We start from the raw sequence: 22,677 nt of genomic DNA on the forward strand, positions 1-22,677 counted from the left end.
CTGGCGCAGTGGTCGCGGTGGGCAGAGGGACCTGTGTGCACACAGGCCTGAGATGGGAAGGGTCATGGTTGGACGTGAAGGGTTACACTCAGCCTCTGTGGCTGGACTTGGAAAGTGGAGAGTCTGGCGGGGTGGTGAGTGGACATCGTAGGACAGGTGAGGACTTTGGGTTTTATCTTACAGGTAATGGGAAGCCAATGAATTTCATCAAGGGAATGATACAGTCAAACTTCAGCTTTTAGAATCCCTCTGGCATCAGTTGGGAGGATTGGAAGTGGAGGACCACCCTGGATTCAGGGTCAGCAGTTACAAAGCCTTTCAGTACCCAAGTGGGAGATGCTGGTGGCTGAACCAGAGTGATGGCGATGAAGACAGAGCAAAAGTGGAGGCCCGTCTTCTAGAAGACAGTCTAGGGGACCCTTAGAAATGAAGTGCCCATACCCACATCTAGAAAAGGTGAATATCCCATTTCTGCCCACTTTTCATCATAGAATTAGATCCTCTGTTGTGGAACTGTAATACGGATGCCTTATCTAGTCCCAACAAGTTACAATCTCAGAACTTTCTGATGAAAGAGGAAAAAAGGAAAGGGGGCTTCAAGCGCTTGACAGGGAGGGGGTGCTCAAGGTAGGGAAGGGAGTATTGAAAACCCAGGAAGGGAACTGGGAGGGGTTCCTTCCTGAAAAAGCAAAGAAAGATTCATGGCACTTTTCTCCTCCGTGTTTCATCTATCAAACAGGAACTCCTCACCCACAGACCAAAGCAGCTGACTTCTGTAGCTCCTCTTTATGAAGATATTTTCAACCATTTCCCTTTGGAAAAAGCTATTTCATGTAAATCTGCAGTCCAGAGGGTGAGAGTATGTAGGCTTCTTCTAGGACGTATGGGGGTGGGTGGGTGTGTGTGTGTGCACGCACGTGCATGCGGGCACACCCGCACACCTGCACACATGCTCCCACACGTGCTCACACACATACAGATTCAACAGTTCGTGTAGAACTTGAGAATAACTCCTGTGGGTTTTTTTTTTCCTGTTTGACATGAGAGTGTTTCCATAGCAATGTGAACAATGAGAACTTGAGTTTTTGAGAGGCTATTTGATGGGGCTTTGGCAAGCCATGTGGAATTACTAATTGCACATGAGTCTGGCTTCTTTGGCACCTGCATGTTGTAAAGGAAGCTCTGGGGAGGCTGGATGGACATCTTTACATCCCGTGTGTATCTGGAAACAGCATCCGTCCTTCCCTCCTGTCAGTATCTGCGGCTCCGCTTCCTCTTTCTGCTGCCCGTGCTGCCCGCAAGAACAACTGGAGGTTTGGGCAGCAAGGATTTACTTCTTTGGTCAAAGATTTGGGAAATAAGGGTTCTTTCAGGGCTTGTTATTGATTACATCACATCGTTTTAATTGTCTTTGTTAAGGGCGGTTTTTTCCCAGCTCATTTGGGCCAAAGTCCTCACTTGGTTGTCCTCAAAAGGTCTTAGATCCACACAGCTCTTTCTTGTCACTGCATCGAGTCAGATTGGTTTCTCTGCTAATACTTTTCTTGGAAATTTAATTGAAGCATCTTCTTGGATAGAGCTGAGAATAGAAGAACGTTAGTGAGCAAATGTTCATTTCATGTTGATTACCAGCGTGCAGAAAATTCACTTGCCCCCGGATCCTTTCACTGTTTTCTACTGAAAGCAAAAGACAACCATTTACTTCCGAGGGTTCGGTTGGCAGAGGCAGAAGTTCACCGTGATCTACTTAAAATATAAGAAGGATGTATGGGCTCTGTCAGGCCTGTGGCATCTGCTGTCCGTTACCAGGAGCAGAAGTCCGAACACTTCTGCCCTCTGCATCTTGGTATCAGGGTCGCCAAGGAAAATACAGTGAGGTCAGGCACTGGCTGGAGCAACACTTTCTCTGTGAGCAAGAGACAGAGAAAGATCAGCTTCTGTAGTGGCCCTCTGTCCCCACAGCCACCGGGTCCCCCACAGCAGTGGATGCAGGGTCATTGGCCTGTACGTCCCCCTGTTGTGCTGCAGCAGAAGGACCCTGTCCCCTCCATGCAGGGGACAGAGATAGTAGTGGGGTTGGTCAGGTGCCATATGCCACACACTTAAGCAGGAGAGAAGAGCACATGGGTCTGAAACAGGAAATGATGTTCTCATCCAAGACGGTAAGCCCAGCACAGCCTGGGAAGACTCCTTATCTCCTGGGAAGGAAGTATTCCAGGCCCATCCTTATGTGGCCAAGAGAGGGTTCAAAGGCTGTGCACATGAGGTTCCCTTTCCAATGGGCTCCACTTGAGCCAAGTCCTGCTATGGGGGAGGGGGAGGTTTAAGTATGAGCGGGCAGACACTGTAAGAAAATGTACATCTCTATCTCGGCTTCTTGCCAAGCGTCCATATTTTGGCATCATTCTGTAACACTGCTGTCAAAGAAGAGAGCCACTGATTCCTGCCTGGCCTTGATTCCTGCCCACCCAGGTACCTGATTCAGAAGGCAAAGGCAGGGTCCTTTCTCTTCTGCTTCCAGGTACAAAACCCTCATGGAACGACTCTGATTGGTTCTGCTTGGGGGACATGCTCGTCTCTGGATCAACCACCGTGGCCAAGTGCATGGGGCATTATGATTGGCTGGGCCAGGGCCACAGCCCATTCCTGGGAGTAGGAGAAGGGGGTTATGATCCGCATCGCCCCCGTCAGTCGCGACATTGAAGTGGAAGGGTAGCAGCTTTCCAGTGGAAAGGCACGAGCGCACATGTCAAAACAAGATGCCCACCATGCTAGGCAACCTCACTTTAATCCGAGTGAGGATCAATTCCCCCACCTTCAGAATCAGAAGATATGCATACCAGGCTGAACATTAACCTGCCAAGGAAGCCCTGAAATACAGATTCCCAGAACCCCATCCTTAGAGCATTTAATTCAGTGGGTCTGGGCTTGCCTTCTGAATCGATAATATTTTAAATGCTTTCTTGGTTATCCTGATGAAGATCCTGCTTTGCAAACACTGGTGAGTACAGTTGTGGTAAGATGACAAAGTGTAGATGCCTCAAAGAAAGGTTAAATCGAGCCAAGTGTACTTGCAGAAGGCTGTATTTAATTGCACTTAAGTTCTTTAGAAATCACAGTGTGTATTGGTAGGTATCCTCTGGTTCCTCCTGTGTGGATGGAGAGGCAGGAGGGGAATCAGGCTTGAGGATGGACACCAGAACCCTGTCTGGGGTACTGTGAGGAAGCACCCAGAAGTGCAAGGCAAGGGGGTTAGTGAAGATACGTAATACTTTTTGGCCACCAGCACCTAAACCCCTTTCAGTGTCTGGGGAATTTTACATCCTATGAGTCTTGGTGAGAGGAAGGATTACCTTCCACTTTAAAAGCTAAAAGTGCTGGGAATCTATTGTCCAGCCTCCCTTGCAGCTTATATGTAGGTCCCACCAATGAGCTGCCCCATCCTGAGACTTCATCTTGTGAGGTTGTGACAATAAGCAGCAAGGCCTGTGGTCAAGGTGAGAGCAAGGCATCCTAGTTGGAGCAGGGACATCGGGAGGTGATTTGGATGCTTCTCTGAGACAGAGGCAATGTCTGAGGCTGGAGATGTCGCGTGATTCAAGCATTTTGGGTTTGATATTGGGTGATTCAAGCATTGGGTGGGTTTGATCAGGGCTGTATGGGCAGCTGCGGTAGTTTGGAATTAGCATATGTTATTTCCCATTCAGACCACGCTAGTCCCCAGCAATTTTCTGTCCAAATCTATGAGTTAGCTGGGTTCCTGTAAAATGTAGAGTTCACATGGAAAATAAGAACATTACAGGACTTCCCTGGCGGTCCAGTGGATAGGCCTCTGCTCTTTCACTGCCGAGGGCTCCGGTTGGATCCTTGGTTGGAGAACTAAGATCCCACAAGCTGCGTGGTGTGGCCAAAAATAAAAAGTTAAAAAAAAAAAAAAAAAGGAAAAGAAAAGAATGTTACTACAACGAAGCCTGTCTGTCACAGGTATCCTGAAATGCTTCTTAAAAGTAAAAAAGACAGAACAAAACAAAAAACAAAAACATGCCACATGCACACACAAACAACAAAATTAAAAAGTGAAAAGTGAAGAGGATGCGCACTGGCAGTCCTGGGGCTGTTTGTAGCTTGCAGTCATGTTGGGGTAGCCCCCAAGCATTTTTGAACTATTTGCTGACATGTGAAAGTGGGAGTTTCACCGAAAAATCTGAATTTATTTTTCTATTGAAAAATCAAACATCTGGCATTGTACTAGGTGTACTAGTAGCTGCCTGCTGGAGATGAGGTGTAGATGACCTACCTTTTCACAGTTACCTCCTGCTGATGTCACCCATTTATGGTCCCTGATTAGTGCTGGTGTCCATCTGGACTCACATTTGCAAGCAACCAAAGCTGGCTGACTAATGTCAGTAGAAAAGGAATGTGTGAAAGTGTATTCAGTGGTTCACAGAATATCTTAGAGGACTGGAGAGCCGGGTTGGAGCTGACACAGCCAGGAGTGACACCCTGGCTCACAGCTTGTGCTGCTGAGCGGAGGCCACCGAGACTGGACAACCATGGCCACTGAGCACAGACCCTGCAGCCTTCTGCACCCATGTCACCTGCTCTGGGTGTGTGATGCTGGTTTTGCTGCAGAACTGCTGTGCCAGCTGCCACTCTCCCTCGGAGGGCTTCTGCCAGGTCCCTGCTCCCTCTCAGAGACTTCAAATTCAATGTCTGGGTGGATGTGTCTGATCTGCAGAGTTTGAGTCACATGCTTGTACCCTAGCTGCAAGGGAAGCTGGAAACGAGTATTTGGTGCTTTCATCTTCTGTGGTGGGAGACGGGCTCTGCTTCATAAGGAAGAAGGGTCCCCAGACAGAGGAAGAGGTTTCTGATGTTGAGTAACCAAAGAGAACAGTAAGCATCCTCCACAGCCCCCAAAGGCACCTGAGTATGCTACCATCACCTAGTCCACTCTAAGCCCTAATTGTATATTGGTTGAATGGAGTATAAGACTAGGAACTTGAGAAAACAAATTATAGGAAGTTGGTTAGAAAAGAAGAAAAGCAGAGGATGCCTGGAAAGACGAAAAGGAAAGAGAATGAGATTCAGTCACAAAGGGGAAAATTCAAAGTGACTCATGCCTTACAAAGCTGTGCTCTAAAGTACAGCCCATCTATTTTCTCATTCATTTTGCTTTTCTTATCTCTTTGGCTTTATAAAGACTCTATAAAGTTCATTCAGAGCCCTGTGAAATTCATTTTTTTATGTGGTCAGGAAATATTGGACGCAGCCCAGAAGTTGTTCAGCTCAGTCAATCGCCAGAACACCAGCTGCCTAAGTGATGAGTTGGTCTGTCCAAGAGGTAGTTATTTAGCCAACAGACAGATGGCCAAGAAAGTCAAGTTAGTTGGTGTATTGTCTGTCATTCGGGATGCTCACAGCCAGCCTAAATAGCCGGAAGCCAATGGATTCAGAAGCCACAGCCTCTCACCTTGGATTCGTTCCTAGAATCCTACAGGTACCCAGTTAGCAGGCAAAGGGCAGATTTTGCTTTATTGAGCCCACAACCTAGCAAAGAAGAGGCATCGTCATAACCCTAGTGGCGGGTAAGGAGGTGGCTAAGCTGGTAGCATGGCCAAAAGTGAGATGCGACCCCGCATGGAGAATAGAAAACAAGGCACAGCTCTGAGAATGGGTGTCCAGGGAAAGGAAGAGTCCCTTAACAACACTTTCCCCAGAAACCTGTCAGATTCCCAGGTACAGAAGGAGGGCTTATTACACATCATGAAGAATGCGCGAGCTTCTTAGAGTAAACATAAGTTAATTTTTGAAACTATCTAGTGTTGTAATTGGAAATACACTCAGAGAAGGTAGCCAGAGTGAAAATCTGTGCCATACCGCTGTATTCATGAACTTCAACAGACATCTAACACGCCTGTACTACGTGCCAGGAACTGGTCTGGGGAATCAGTTACGATGAACAAAGAGCAGCCCACTTCTGCCCTCATGGAACTTACAGCACAGCAGGGAAGACAGCAGGGAGTCATGTGACAAGACAATGACTGTACAATTGCAACTCTGGTGAGCACTGTAAATAAAAACACATAAAGCTATGAGAAGGTCATAAGATGATCTGACCACTTATCTAATTATATATATAATATATGTTATTTAATTTATTAAATATTTTAATATATACACACGTGTGTGTGTGTGTGTGTGTGTGTGTATACACCTCCTCCACCTTGGGTTTATGGTCAATAGTTTCATAAAAAGTTCTGTGATTTGCAACCTGTCTTCTTATGCCATAAGTTTCATTCCTGCTTGGTCTCTGCTGATATTAATAATTCTAGGAATACCATCAGTTTCTCTTCTGAATTTGGTTCATCAACTGACAAAAAAGTAGTTCTGAGCATACCAGAAGCCCCTTACATTTTTGTTTCAACCTTCTCATGTGGTCTTAGAGGAAAGATCTTTGGACATGAAGACAGGTGTCCTGCAATCAAGTCCAACCCTCTAGCAGCACCTCTCAAACCCTCTGTTTCCTCATGTGTGAAATGGGGGTAATAAGATCCATCTTTCAGATGAGTGGTGGCAGTTAAATGGGAGAAGTTATCAGCAATTGAGGTTTCCCCAAACAAAGGACAAAACCAGTGAAGTTGCATTGTATTCCAGGGTTAGAGTCTAAAGTTAGTGCACAAGGGAAACATTGCTCAGGGCCAAACATACCCTTGAAAATCCTCTTGGAATTTTCACCAGGCTGGCTACCACGGCAGCTCTCAGGGAGCCCACCACATGTAGCCCTCCTTCAGAGTCCAAACAGATTGCCTTTTCTTCAGCTGAGAGCCAGATAAAGTGGTTGGCTTGCTTCTAGTGGAAATGTTGTAGGAAACTGCTTCTCTTTAAACACTAGAATCACACTCAGCCATGCAAGATGCTCATCTGAGAGGCAGTGGGAGACGAGGCTGTCGCAGCTGCCTCAGCTGATTCACACCTCCCATCCCACACTCACTCCGGGCAGGTGCCGCAGAGGGCGGTGGAGAGGAGGGTTACCTTGTGGATTGGAGCTATTTCTCTCTCTCCCCCCAAATGCACAGTTAAATCAGGGAAATTAAAAGCGTCTAGGGCCCGCCAGCTGCCAAATAAATAGTTGGACTACCAGCTCCTCAAGATACCTCTGCCTGGCTCAGGTGTTTTCCTTCCATCCCCACATGGCTTTCTGGTTCCTCTGTTGCTGAGATGACTGTTTTTGGCCAACCGTTCTTGGCTTTCTGTATACTTTTCATTTGGGAGAATCAATTTCTGCTAACATGCGTCTTTCAGATAGGCTGCGTGGATGATTAACAGACTAAGGAAGAAAGAAATAAAATGAAAACTAAACTCTTTGCCCATTCTTGCAGGAAGCTCACAAACCTGCCTGATGTCTTAGCTTCATGTAAGAGCTTTAACGAGGCAGAATTACAGCAGATTAACTCACTTCAGCCTCGTCACTCTAGAACTCGGGCACTCACCTGATGGCAGTGGCTTGCCTGCCCTTGGCCTTGGTTATTGTCTCTGCACTGGATGTCTGGACCTTGAGTCTCTCCCACACTTGGGGAGGCTGCGTTCTCCCTTGTTATAACATCTTATGAGGTTGAGTTGTGGTTGCTCCTTGCCAGCAGTTGATGGGCCTTGGTCCAGGTTGCTGTAGTGCACCCTCATCTTTAATCATGAATAGAGTCCATAAATTAATGATAATAGTCGCTACCTTTAACTAAGCGCCTCCTGTGTGCCTGATACGGTGCTAAGTGCCCTGCTTATATTTCCCTGTTCAGTCCCCACCATGAGCTATGGGCTGGGTATTATTTTTATGATTGCAATTTTCCTGGTGGAAGGAAGGCCTGTAATTTCTCCATGGTCATAAAGCTAGTAGGAGATGAAGCTAATTCTAAATGTCCTATTTTCAACCGAAGGGCTCATCCACCTGACTGCAGATGGACCCTTGGGGTATGCACCCCCACCGGTAGCATCTACAAAGTCAAAGCACCATCTGCTTCAGATTCACCCAGGTGATAGTTAGGAAACAAATTTCCAGATCACGGGCAAAACCCAGAGGAGGGCCAGAGAATCTGCATTGACAGTAAGCCTCTCAGCAGATTCTTATGAGAAGAAGCTATTGGTTTGGACTCTGTGTTCAGATCTTCCTTATGCAACAGAAACTAATGTGGCCGGGCACATACCATGGGCTTTCCCAGGTGCTGGCACATTACATAACGAGCTGAGTTGAATCTAAAATGTCATCAGCTATTTTGACACTACTCATGAGCTTTACCAGTTGCCATGTAATTTTGTTTTCTTAAATGTAGACTGCGAGACTTTATATGTCTGGGCATCTTCCTAGACTTTGAGTGAATGATTTTTTAGATTTGGATCAATATAACAAAAGAAAGGAAATTGCTGTTCAACCATTGCTGTTTATGAGAAAGAATGTTAGCTCCTTTTCTCTCCAAACTTAAGTTTAAATTATGAAAAAAAGTCTATGTAGTAGATTTCTATTGGATGGTCTTCACAGCACCCTTTTCCTTTAAAAAACTGTATTAAATGTGAATCACAAGGTAATATATGGTTGCTGTGACCATCCAAATCATAAACAGCTGAAGTAAAATTAGTGGTTTCTTTTCCTTTTATTCCATTTCTCTACTGTTAACAATTTGCTGTCTAGCTTTTCTTATTTTTCCTTTGCTTATTCAAACATATCCATATCTATATATACCTACAGTCTGTTATCGTGGAATCACATATGACAAATTAATCTGTGTGTTGCTCCTTTTCATGTCACCTTACTTTTAGCATTTTTTAGGAATTGTACTCTCCTCTGGACCCTGCTCCAATTTTCCACATACCTAGTTGTGGGGAGTCATTGTGTGTGCATTGCAAGGGGTGGACATGTGATCCCAGATGGAGCAGTGAGTCTCTTCCCTGGGATTTGGGGGTATCCTCTGGGTGGCTGAATCTGTTATGTGGAAAATTCGGGAGTGTCAGTTGCCATTGTCTATCATGTAGGCTTCAGAGAAGGCTGGATTGCAGTGAGCAAAAAATAATGCAGATGTGCCAAAGAGAGAGAAAGGTAGAGAGATGGAGATGGATGGATAGATAGATGATAGATAGATAGATGATAGATGGATAGATGATAGATAGATAGATAGATAGATAGATAGATAGATAGATAGATAGACAGATAGATGATAGGGGAAAGGCAACATTTTGGGTTATCCACAAGGTGTTATTATATTCCCAAATTTCATGCCCTTGGATTCCGTGAGACAGGGTCCTTCCAATAAATCCCCTTTGCCTCATTGGCCTCCCTTTCTTGGACCTAAGCATGATGGAACATTTCATGCCCCCTTATCAAAAATAACAAACAACTTAATCAAAAGATGGGCAGAAGATCTAAATAGATATTTCTCCAAAGAAGACAAACAGATGGCCAATAGGCACATGAATAGATGCTCAACATCACTAATCATTAGAGAAATGCAAATCAAAACCACAACCAGTATAACCCCACACCAGTCAGAAAGGCCATCATCAAAAAGTTCACAAATAATAAATGCTGGGGAGGATATGGAGAAAAAGAACCCTCCTACACTGTTGGTGGCAATGTAAATTGGTGTAGCCACTGTGGAGAACAGTATGGAGGTTCCTTAAAATACTAGAAATAGAGTTATCATATGATCCAGCAATCCCAATCCTGGACTTATATCCAGAAAAGATGAAAACTCTAATTCGAAAGATACATGCACCCCAGTGTTCATAGTGGCACTATTCACAATAGCCAAGACATGGAAGCAACCTAAATGTCTGTAAGTGGATGGATGAGTGGATAAAGAAGATGAAGTATATAAATACAATGGAATGTTACTGACCACAGGAATATTGCTTTCTTATGTAAGACCAGTTCAGATTTTAATTTTACTTCTAATTTACTGTAAGTTGAGCACAAGTGCAGAGCATTGAAATTGCTAAAGGTCTAGCAACAAAATTCTTAGCAGCAAATGCAATCTGGGATTTCAGAAAAGTGAAACATTTGGGTCATAATCACAGCTAGGTTTTTAAATAGTACATCTGCAACAAGAAAGGAAGGAAGGAAGGAAGGAAGGAAGGAAGGAAAAGGAAGGAAGGAAGACAAGAAAGAAAAAAAAAGAAAGAGAAAGAGAAAGAAGAAAGAAAGAAAAGAAAGAAAGAAAGAAAAAGAGAAAGAAAGAAAGAAAGAAAGAAAAAAAGAAGGGAGGGAAGACGGACGGATGGAAGGAAGGAAGGCAGGAAGGAAGGGAGGGAGGAGATCTGTGCTGTGACTAGAATGAAACTTGGACTTGATCCTGTTTCTTTCCTCTTGGGGATGCTGGGGCTGGGGAGCAGGTGATGCATCCGTTCCCAAAATGTTAGGAAAACATTTCCCATAGGCAGGGGATTGGATTTGTTAATGTCTTTTGGCAGGAGATGCATGGGCTTATGTGGTATGATTTCTGGGACATTGTTCTAATGAGCATTCTGGATGGCAAAGAAGAGAAGTAGATTACTAAAACTAGCTCAAGTGAAGTGAGTTTTATTACAAGGATGCAGGAGGCTCTCAAGAAACTCAAGGCTGCTGAACGTCTTGTGAGTAGGAGTTAATGAACTGGAGATTTACTATTCACTCCCTCATTCCTTCCATTTCTCAGAAGTTCAGAGAATTGGCCTCTGTCTACAAGTGTGGTGGGTCCTCCTATTTCTCCCAGCATGCTCCTCTGCTTAACTTGCACACGACCCTTAGATGGCCAGTTCGGGAGCCTATAGACCTCTGCTCTATAGGACCCAGTGCTTACTGGAAGCTGTCTCAGTGTCCCATTCAGATCCAGAGAGAGAAAATCTGGCAGCCCCACCTTATCTGGGTGAGTCAGGACATATAAGTCATCATGGATTTCTGGTATCAGATAGATTGACAGCCCTAGAACCCAGAGGCTATCCTTATTCTACCACCTGTGGTGGGAAAGGGAGACAGGACCCTGTGCTTTACAGTATCAGATAGATTCTCTTTGGAGGAGTCAAAAGAAAATGTGATGTTCCACATCTCTAGAACACCCTGAATAGGGGAACATCTTTTAGTAAGGAACCAAAGCTTTCCTCTCCAATTACCTAGGAGGCCTTGAATTTAAATTTTACTGAGAGAGATTCATTTAAACCAGTTTATACTATAAGGTGAATGACTGATACTGACATTCTATCTGGAGCATCCAGTCATTTCACAATCACTTATTGAGTCCCTAATATGGTCTGCTGGATTTGGGGGCTACAAAATGAGTACTTTTGGAGAGGAAAAGAGGAGGGAGGGAAGAAGTTTCTTTAAATCTAAGTTCTTGCAGGAATTAGAGAAGAAAAGGATGCAGAGAGAATATATTGCAGTTGGTAGGGAAGACAACTTATTGACTATTTAACAATTTTGTAGTCAACAGAGCTTTTTTCTCAAACTCCTTCTATCCTGAAATCAAATAGCCCAGGTCTTAGTTACTGAACAGCTGCTTTGGACAAGGAAGGCAGAGTACTTATTCCTACAGGAGAAAAAGGGGAACCAAATTAGATCCAGCCCCATCCTTCAAAGGCAGCATCAAATGAGAAGAAATTACAGCTGCTATCCAGGCAAACTGTGGTAGAAGCTGGGGGAGAGAAAGTGCAGCAGGGTTCAGGTGGAAAGCTGTGCTAGGCTTGGGGTGGGGGACATGGTGGCCATCTTCAGAAGGCACCAGTTCACCCTTTTTGGTTGTAGCTTAGATTAGTGACATTCAACATTGTTACAGATAGAACAGCAGGAGCACCTGCCCATCAGAACTGATACTGGCCCCACTGGAGCAGAATCTGGAGGCCCCTTTGGCTCTAGGCACCAACTAAATACCAACCGGTAGGAGTACGTCCTATTTTAACAATTGGAGCTGCAGTGCAATGTTTGTGGCTCAACACCCAGCCCTCTGGAAGGACCTTATGAGGGGACCAGCCTAGAGTTGCAGGTCTGGCTTCTGTTGTGGAGGGACTGGGATCCATGCTAAGGGGGATGTTCTTCTTTCAGGAAGGAATAGGAAGCCATCCATCCAGCAGACGTTGCTCAGTACACACCCCTTCAATTAATAATTAGTCAATACATTTCTAGGAGCTCTGAATGGCTGCTGAGGATGCTGTTTTGATTAAAGATGTGAGGCTTGCCCTCTGGCAGCTGGGAGACTAACGGGAATTTGGGAAAGGAGTGACATGACCCCAGAGCATCACAGAACTGGAAGGCTGATGGGACCTTAATTAGTGGAGTCCTTCCCTCTCAGAAAGGGTAAGTGACTTGGCCAAGTTCACGCAGCAGGTCACAGAGACAAGCCTTTCCCTCCCAGTGGTGGCTGCGGAAGAGGAAGATAAACCTTGCCAATCAGAGGCCAACATGGCAATGGGGTGGCACAGCGGGGAGGGCGGCACATCAAGAGGCAGAAAGGTGCCGTGTTCTCAGGAAGGGGTTGGCTTTGTTTAGGGGTAAGGTTTAGAGGACTGATTGTTGCTGAGTTAACTCCCTCTCTCGTTTCTATCCTTGCTTGGGGTGGATTGGCGGCGTGGGCGGGAGGGCGCGCCCTGAGGCGTTTGAGGCTCCTCTTCCTGGAGCGGAAGGCCTCGGGCACCTCCTCCCAGCGGCCCCCAGCGGCTCTGGTCCTTCCCAAGGCTTCCCGGAACTCTCCGGGCCCCAGGGATTGGGGAGCCGGGCTCTGGGCCAGGCGCGGTCGGGACGGCGGCGCGGGTCCCCAGGTCCCGAGCAGCGCGCCGCGCGAGGCCGCTGCCGCCCACCCAGCTCCGCAGCCGGGGCTGGCAGCGCCGCGCTCCGCTCGGAGGGCGCTCGGCGGCGGAGTCCCGTGCTCGGGAGGGGCGAGGGGCGCCGGCCCAGACCGAGGAGGGGGCGGGCAGGCGCAGGGCGGTGGGCAGCTCTCTCTGGGCCCAGTCTCCGTGCCGCGCGCTTCCCGGGGCTGGGCGGCCTGAGACCTTGGCAGCCAGCAGCTCTGTGCGCCCAGCTTGCTCCGGGGTGCGTTCAACGCCAGGCAGGAGCTGCTGAGCTGGGGTCACCGGACTCTCCCCCTTTCCCGGGAGCCGGCGGGTTGAGCTAGAAGCCAGCCCCAGCCGGACGTGCGCTCCTATAAATAGCGCGCGTGTGCCCGCCTCGCGCTCTCCCGGCTGCGCGAGGACTGAGAAAGTTGTGCGCAGGGAGCCCGGGCGTGCGGCAGAGGCAGGAGACGACCCCGCCGGCCGAGCCGCCCTGCGCCTTGGAACCGATCCCGCGAATCTGTGCTTTCCGTGCCGGGGACCCGGCTAGCCGCTGCCTAACCCGCCGACGTCCGAGAGCCACCAAGCTTTGGGGAATTTTTGATCAAGCGAAACTGAGAGTCGCTAGAGACCTGGCCATGAACACAGCCTCGCGTTCCTCCCAGTCCGGGAAACACCTTCTGCTTCTGTAATTCGTCCCTGCCTCAAGCCAGACACGTACTGGACCGACACCGGCACCGCTTGGCATCCACCCATCCCCGTGGCTTCTCTGAGTCCCCTTCGTTTTTCCTGCTTCGTGGTTCCCCTGGGGGAGCTTGGGCTTGGGGTGAGAATTTATTATCAATTTTCCTCTTTGAGGTGTGAATGGGAGGGTTTGGTGACTTTTAGATGTCTAGGAACAAGGGTGGGTGCAGCGGCCCCGGGCAGGGCTGATTCTCCGGTGGAGGAGGGTGGGGTAGGGGGTTCTGCATGAGCTCCTTAAAGGACAAAGGTAACAGAACCAGCCAGAGAGCGCGAGGGGAGACTTTGACTTCAAACCACAGAATTGGTGGAAGTGTGCGCGCCGCCGCCGCCGTTCCTGCAGCGCTGTCGATCTAGCCACTGGCGTCTTCCCGAGCTCCGGGGTCCCGGGGTAGGAGGCGACGCGGGCGAGCAGGAGTGCCAGCCGGCTGCGGCTGCCCACGACGCTCGCCATGGGCTCCGGGCGCCGGGCGCTGTCCGTGGTGCCGGCCGTGCTGCTGGCTCTTACTCTGCCCGGGCTGCCCGTCTGGGCGCAGAACGACACGGAGCCCATCGTGCTGGAAGGCAAGTGCCTCGTGGTGTGTGACTCGAACCCTGCCACGGACTCCAAGGGCTCCTCTTCCTCCCCTCTGGGGATCTCGGTCCGGGCGGCTAACTCCAAGGTCGCCTTCTCGGCCGTGCGGAGCACCAACCACGAGCCGTCCGAGATGAGCAACAAGACGCGCATCATTTACTTCGATCAGGTCAGACCCGGAGGGATGCGGAGTGTCAGGATCGGGTGGAGGGAGGCGAGATGTCCAGGCAGCTCTGACCCGGGTTGCCTGCTCAGGCTAAGCTGCTCTGATTGGGATGTGGGGGATCATTTTGGCACTCACCTCCCCAAATGTCTGGGTCTGAAACTTCTGATGCCTCTCGCCCCCCCCCCCCCACCCCATTCCCTCTTGGCCTCTGGAAGAGCTGCTGGGGTGGTGGGAGAGTGGCTGGGGGTGTAGAGCCGGGCGGTGAGAGCTCAGGACGAGTTCAACAGCAACAGGTCCGTTGGAGCTGGCAGGATTCTGGTCCCTGGACCTCGCAGTCTCTTAGCCAGAGCTTGGCCCCCTGGCTCAGACCCCTCTGCGGATACTGCTGAGGCCATTCTCAGGCACGGTACCCTCTCAGACGCTGGATAAATGATTTGTTTCTCCCAGGTGGAGAAGCTCCTCTCCAAAGAGAGCTCCGGGGAGTCCACACTCTTCTGCAGAGATCTCTCAGGTGCCAGCGAGAGTGGGGAGCAGTGGCCCCGGTCTGATCTCACCCATCTTTCCACTGCCAGGATCCCCATATACGTTGCAGGCGCTGCTGCAGCCGAAAGCCCTTCTGTGCTTCTTGGAGAAAAGTTGCTAGGAGGAAGGGAAAAGGAATCGGGCAGCTGCACTGAGCTCCCGTGGGGAAGTGCTGGGGAGCCGTTCTCCCTTCCCCTGCTCCAGTCCGTCCAGAGACCTGCAAATTAGTGGGGAAAGACAGACTTTGGGGATTGAGGATAGGGGATGGGGGAGGAACTGATGAGAGCTGTGGCTTCTTTTTAGCGATCTGGAGCTCTGGGGTTTGGCTGATGAGAAACCTCAGGATATCAGCTTAGCAAGGAGTCTTAAAACTGAAATCAGACTCCAGGGTTATCATTTCAACCTCAACAGCACCCAGAGTCTTTTAAATTCCAAAGTCGTATATGTAGTTCACAGTTGTATGCCACATGGGTGAGAGCACAGGTTAAGCGGTGCCAGGGAAGGACGTGCCAGGGAAGGGATGAGGTGACATTTCTATTCCTCACTTAATTGTTCCTAAGTAATGTACTCTACAGCTGGCCAAAGACAGAGAATGCCTCTCTGGGGCTTCCTATCGAATAGCCATCATTTTAAAAGAATTAAGCCACCCCTTTGAGGTTTTGTGCAGTATTTTCCATCTTGATGGGAATAAAGTCTAGCATAACCCCTGGTTTGTATGTCAATGCATTAATTAAATACTGTGGACATTGCACTCTCTTCTGTACAGTGCATTCTTGTCAGTGACCTTTCTGTCAATTAGAAGAGGAGAAGGGTTTGTTCTTCTGTTCTGGGTGATCATGCATCTTAGAGACAACAAGACACATTTAGTTATACATCTCGATGTGCCTGGATGCTCTAATTACAATGTAGAGTCAACATCCAGCCTTATGTGTAATCAACACTAATCAGCCAGTTCCATTATTGCTAATGAATTATGCTACTTTTATCTGATCCAGGAAGTCCCTGCTAAGTGTCTCAAATTATTTTAAATGTACTTAAACAAATCTTTGTAAAACCTCTGTTGGGAATTATTGCGTAGCTGGTGATTTGTTGGTGAAAGACCATTGGTCTTCAATCGGGTCAGAGAAAGAAATCTAATGCTTGCTTGGAAAAAGGGATAATCTCACAATAAAATGATACACAAACATGCATTTTAAGTTGGGGGTTGAGCCTAGTACATGTACCTGACCGTCACTATATCCTGGAGCATTGCTTGCAGGTAATAGTATGTCTTTAGGGAATTATGCAAAGGGTTTAATATTAGCATGAATGTAGTGTTTAAAAGAGATAGTAGCAGAATTGCCATTGATACAGGGGAAATGTGTCTTTGTAGGGACATCTGATCTTTTTGAATGCCACTTATAGATTTATTTCTTGAAGACAAATGGAAGACACCCTAGTCATATCCTGTCCCCGCCCCCCCGCCCCCCACCAATACACACACACACATACATATATTCTCTCACTCTTTTTCACAGGAAGGGTCTTACCTATGTGACATTTAGTTGAGGAAGTCACTTATTGAAATTCAGAGCTAATTTCATAACCAGTAGCACCAGGCTGAACATCTTGGAATACAGAATGCACTGTTGTTTTCTAGGGAACCAGAGCTTTATTTCACTCTTCATTTTTGCCCCTTGAACTTTAGAGAGTGGGTGATTGATAAGGGGACGGATGGTGGATAACACTGGGAGGAACACGAGGAGGCCACCTGTTTCACAGTCTCTACTCTTTGGCAGCCTACAAAGGCTGAGTCATTGCCAAAATATTGTAATTAAGGCCTGCATGGCACAGGAATGAAACAAATGGCCGTGGAGCTTAGCAGAGGTTTGGCGGAGGCTCAGAGGAGGGCCGGGCATTCAGCTCACCCAGTGCACCAACTGTTCAGTGTCATAGATTATGTTACACGGTAGAGGGAGTGTCCAGGCCTCTGTGCGATGCGTCCAGGAATGACTGCAGAGAGTCCATGGGCGCCGATTGGCTGGCTTGGAAACGTCACCTCTGGACATTGCTAAGTCTCGTAGAGGGTGGGCGTGTAAATATGTGGCAGATGCCTTTTATCTGACTCTCAAGGTAAAGCTAATATTTATAAGCTCTCACGTGTTCCTAGATGTTTCCAGAGCCATCGGGCCTTGCTGGAAATTGAGGCATGAATACAAAGCTGTTACTTTATTTTTTTCTTATGCCATTTGAAAAACAGAAGAACCTTCCAATATACAAATCTATTTTCCAAGTCACTAAAGAAAAAAGGAGTAGAACTCCTTTTATTTTCTATGGTTTTTTAAAGCTAGTTTTCTTTCTTAAGAAAGAAAGCAAAAAAGAAAGGGAAAGGAAGGAAGAAAACTTATTTTTCTTACAGAGGAGAATATTGTAATAATTGACTGTTGTTTATTCTTTTTATTTGTAGATCCTAGTAAATGTGGGTAATTTTTTCACCCTGGAGTCTGTCTTTGTAGCACCAAGGAAAGGAATTTACAGTTTCAGTTTTCACGTAATTAAAGTCTACCAGAGCCAAACTATTCAGGTATGTCTTTCAACTTGTTCCCTTTGTACCCTCAAACGACAGTTTATCGGTAGTGGGCTCTATATTTAACTTTTTATCCAAAGATGTGTTTTCATTGTAAAAATAAACAACCATCTTTATAGTACTTTATTTTTAAAACACTTAATTTCTGACAACACCTATTAAGGTGTGTGACATGAAGCATGTAGAAAAGTATACAATTGAACTTTTTACCTTAATAACAACCAGTCACTTAAAAAACATAGCGTAGTAAAAACTCAGTGACATAAATCTCTTTATAAGATCTTGATTGCTTTTAACACATGTGCAAAAATGACTTGAATTTGTAAGAAAAAAAAAAACTAGTGAGACTGTCAGAGCTTTACAAGTACCCACTAAATAAATAAAACAAATTTGCTGTCATTGTTAAAAATTATGAGCTACAGTTAATGACTGGAAATAAATCTATGAAGAAACAATTATTTAATATACTTTTAAAGAAAGGATGTGCTGTGCTTATCCTCTAAGTATTTTATTCTCAGTTACTCTGATGTTGGTGAGTTCTTAACAGCTGCAGTTCCACAGTTCATATATTTTGTGTCGTGCTTTCTAAGGAACGGGCTTGAATTCACACTCAAGGATGATGGTGAAGCTGGCTCCTATAATACTCAAATATGCCCGAACCCAACAATACCAATACGTGTCTATGGAATTCTAGGATAACTTTTTATCATATGTTAAATGTTTGTATTGTATATTATGTCCATGTGAATGATAGATTACGTACTCACTACTTTTACATAGCCTAGTGAATGGATAAATTGATCAGCCTCAGATTTAATTTACTCAATATTATTTTTAACATAAAAGGGATGAATATCTAGTAAACAAATTTACTTCCGTAGAAAAGCTCTTCCCAGGCCCCAACATTTAGAAATTTATGTAATGTTTAACACATTATAATCAAAATTGTAGCATGGAGAGAAAGGAATAAATTTGATTTGATTCTTTGCTAATTATCCATCTTTGAAATCTTCAGTGATAGTGGTGATTATTATTTTTAATACATATTTCTTACCAGGGAAAAGAAAAGAAGAAATCATAACACACATATTCCACAATTTCAATGGATTTTTAGCACTATGCATGTCTCAGTGGTATAGTAAACTTCCAAGGATTTTGGTAGAACTTTGCTGTACCTGAGTTTCTCAGAGCAAAGGGCACTGCAGCCCCTTTTACTAATGTTCTGGGAGGCCACAGGCGTGTGTCATTACCAAAAACTTGCTATTGAATATGAGAGGTAAATAAAGTGTTCAATAGTAGGCTTAATTTGTGTGCTGAAGGGAAGCCAGTTTTCACATGGCTAGGTTGCTCTCCACGGGTGGTACTCTTTTGTGAGCATTTAAGGAAATTTCTATGGGAGAAATAAAAATTTTTTTTTTTGATTAAAAAAGATCAACTCAGTAGGATCATACTAAGCCTAGCTACCACAGTCTACTAATTTGAAAGGAAAGGTATATATTTACTGATCATCAGATATTTTACCATGTTGGTCATCTTAGACATTATTTCCCCCCCCCCCCCGAGATGTTTTGGCTTCCTTTCTTCCTTTTTGTCCTTCCTTCCTTCCTTCTTTCCTTCCTCCCTCCCTCCCTCCCTTCACCCCTCCCTCTTCCTTCTCTCTCTCTTTTGCCTTTCTTTCTCTCTCTCTCTCTTTATCTTTCTTTCTATTGATGTTTAGTTGATCCACAGTATTATATTAGTTTCACATGTACAACATATGATTCAATATTTTTATAGATTGCGTTCCAATAAAGCTATTATGAAATGATGGCTGTGTTTCCCTGTACTGTACAATAATCCTTGTAGCCTATGTAGTTGATCCATAGTTGTTTTTACCTTTTAAATCCCCTACCCCATCTTTCCCCTCCCTCTTCCTCCCCTCACTGGTAACCCTAGTTTGTTCTCTATAACTGAGAGTCTGTTTCTGTTTTGTTTTATTCATTCATTTGTTTTGACTTTAGGGAGAGCTTTTCAGTTTTTTTTTCCTTGTAGGTTAACCTGATGTTAAACGGAAAACCAGTAATATCTGCCTTCGCTGGGGATAAAGACGTTACGCGTGAGGCTGCCACGAATGGGGTCCTGCTTTACCTGGATAAAGAGGATAAGGTTTACCTAAAACTGGAGAAAGGTAACTTGGTCGGAGGCTGGCAGTATTCCACATTCTCTGGCTTTCTGGTGTTCCCTCTATAGAATTTGATTTCTCCGCGATGTTCATCCAGGTGAGGGGCGGTCCACCCCTGAGTTCCTGGAAGATCATTTCCTCTTCATCGGATTGATGTCTTTTCTTGGTTTCTCATGGGTGAATATGGATTCTCTGTAAGGATGCTAGGCCTGTCTGACGCAGTACCGAGCTCCACAGATTATTTTCGTGTGTGTGCGTTTCAGTGTACTTGGATCGGGACTCACAGCAGTCGATATCCATCTATGCTTAAGTGTAACAATTCAAAGCTGTCTGCAAGGTTTATTCTGAATTTAATTTCCTGGAATTACTGAATTTGTTGCAGATGTGGCATTTTATTTATTTAGTTTTCAAAGACCGGCAACCAGGTCTGAGAATTAGAGAACTCTATAAAGTTCTGACTTCAATCAACAATTTTTGTGATACTGCCAAAGAATTGTGTGCTGTGTTGATATACTGGTTACACTTGTTTTTATTCCTTTGGAGTTAGTTTGTTCGGTTCTCTTAAGGTAACTGCTGGCTTTGTGTCTTCTCTGCAAATAGGGTAATGGCTTGTCTGCAAATTTACTCTGTGAGGTCACCAACACGACTTCCCTTTAAAAAAAAAAGAATGCTTCATAGTTGTATTTTAATTATATATGTGAAAGAGTCATATTTTCCAAATTATATTTTCTAATAGGAAGAATAGATCATAAATCTAACAAGGAAAAAGTTGCTTATCCGAATTCTAAGTGCTCAATCCTCAAACCTTCGCAAAACAGCTCTCCTCCACGGGAGATCTTATACGTGACTGCTCACTTTAATTAACATGATTGATAATAACCTCTCTATTAAAAACCTAAGGGATTTTTTTTCCTTAGACACGACCACTTTATTAACTGGAGATGGGATGCCCTTGTTTTTAATTATACCTATTTTTCAAACCTTCTGTTGTGTTTGAAGTATCATCTGGTTTTGCCTTAACTCCTTAAATTGTATAGATTTATCTGTTTAGCTATATTATTAAATCCAAATATCCCATATCTAAACTTAGTGCAATATCTTATTTTGTCTTTTGTACAGGTCACACAAATTCATATTTATGTCTCTGTTATAGAATAAAGGTTAATATATGTTAGTTGAATTGCTTTGTCCTTTCGGTTTTGGAAATATGTATTTTACATGATTTATTCCCTCTCTCTCACCAACCTTTCCCCTCTCCCTCCCTCTCTCCTGTCCTCCCTTCCTTTCTCTCCTTTCTTTGTCTTGAGGTTTAAGAAAAGCTTTCTGAATTTTTAGAGAATGCCCCCTGAATTGGCATAGGAAATCTTTACTATGTTTAATTTGTCCAGATCCAGGAGTTGCGAGCTTGGCAAGAGAGGATCAAGGAGGTTAGTAGACTCTCCTTTCAGAAGGACTTATTGTTAGAAAGTTAAGTTTTAAAAGATCCCCTAAAGTATCACGAAGGGCTCAGGGAATGAATGAGTGGTGATGCGTTTATAGACCAGTATTTTCAAACTAAAGACTTTGGGGAAAAGTTCTGCCCTTTTCTCCACCTTAAAGGGTAAACAGAACTCGTTTCTTTTTAGGAGGAACTATAATCATAGATGTCTCACCTGGAGATTTGGCTCAACCTCCTGGTTGGTTGTCTATTAAAACAATTTTGGGGGCTCCCCTTTTGTAGTTTGTGGCACCGAGGAAGCTGTTGCAGGATTCCGGGGCAGGAAACATGCAGGCAGGTCTTCCAGTGTAATTGTGATTCATCACCAAGTCAAAATATTCATTCATCACAGGAACACTCTCTGCTTTTCCCAAGAAGAAGTATCTGGAGATATTGGCAGTGGATTCTCAATGTTTTGCTTGGCAAGTTATCCCCCAGCTGGCATTCAGTCAAAAATCTTTCCTCCTTCGTGATGTATAATATGAAAAAAATAGTGCTGCACAAGGGACTTGCATCTAAATTGCATCCTTTGCAAATGTACCTGCTCTTACTTCACCTTCCCTGTAGGTCTCTGTATTCAGGTCTTGTGTCTTTACGTTGCAACACAGTGAATCATACTTGAATACACGTACTCTTAGTCATTGTTTTGGCAAAATGGTTCAAGAGCATTGGAATTTCCAATAGATGCCTATGACAAGACAAAGAAAGTTTGGTGCTTACCAAAGTAGACCAATATAGAGTATCTTTTATAAACGTGCTTGTGGCCATCCTTTGGGGCTTGCTGTTATTTTTCTGAACATAAAAGTACATTGGCAAAGGGCTTGACTTTAATTCCTAAGCTCCAGTGTATATATTTTTTGGAATGCAAATCCATTCAAAACCTTCAAGAGGAAATCTATATGAAGAGGTGCCGAAGCTGTGGCTGTCAGATGGGGGGATGGTCCCTGCCACAGGAGAGTAGTGCCACTGGAGAGATGAGACATCTGATTAATGAGGTCATAATGAAAGCCTTAGGTAGTTATTCCAAGCTGGTTCTAGGAAGTAAGATCTATCCAGAACATAGTGGCTGGAAAGACCATATCAAAGTGAGGAATAAAAGCCAAGGGACAGAATGATTTAGCCAGAGGAGCATGGATTTTGGACAGATGTAGGATGTAATTCTACAACCTTCCCTTACCAGCTCTGTGACCTTGAGTGGGTTTCCTCACCTCTCTGAGCTTCTGTTATTTTGTCTGTAAATAGGAAATGGTTGTGAGGGTTAAATAAGACGAAGTGCCTGGCACTCAGGAGGGGTTCAACGAAGGGCCTACTGTTATTAATAAAATGTAAAGCCCTGACTCAGGCCAAGTAGGGCAGCAGGAGGATATTAAGATCAGAATGATAAAGGGAAGAAAACTGAGTCTGAGTGGGCCAGGTGAAGAGCAGGAGTCAGTGGTGTCAGAAGCATCTCCATAAACAGAGCCAGATGCTTCTTCGTGTTCTGTGACTTGAAAATAGTTTTCAGAAATTGCTCCGTGCACAGAAATGCTAATTGAGCAGAGGGTTTGCAGTGGCCCTGTCCGCATTCATTAATGCCAGCACCCTCCCTCCCTACAGCTCCCTCTCTCCTCTGACTGTTCCTTGATCTATTGATCCACAAAAGCAAGCGATTGTCTGTAGCGAGCATTTTCCCCAGACAGAATCCCAA

General features: G+C 45.3%; 1 protein-coding gene across 1 annotated transcript; it reads left to right on the forward strand.

Moving 5' to 3' along the window:
* Positions 1–12,730: 12,730 nt before the first annotated feature.
* On the forward strand, positions 12,731–20,687 carry CBLN4 (cerebellin 4 precursor). Its single transcript, XM_057703114.1, has 3 exons — positions 12,731–14,267; positions 17,233–17,349; positions 19,384–20,687. Exons 1-3 carry the CDS (start codon positions 13,977–13,979, stop codon positions 19,579–19,581), a joined length of 606 nt encoding a protein of 201 aa, XP_057559097.1. The 5' UTR covers positions 12,731–13,976; the 3' UTR covers positions 19,582–20,687.
* The last annotated feature ends 1,990 nt before the right edge of the window (positions 20,688–22,677 follow it).

Source organism: Hippopotamus amphibius, chromosome 12, assembly GCF_030028045.1.
Source record: "Hippopotamus amphibius kiboko isolate mHipAmp2 chromosome 12, mHipAmp2.hap2, whole genome shotgun sequence".
Classification (NCBI taxonomy): Eukaryota; Metazoa; Chordata; class Mammalia; order Artiodactyla; family Hippopotamidae; genus Hippopotamus; species Hippopotamus amphibius.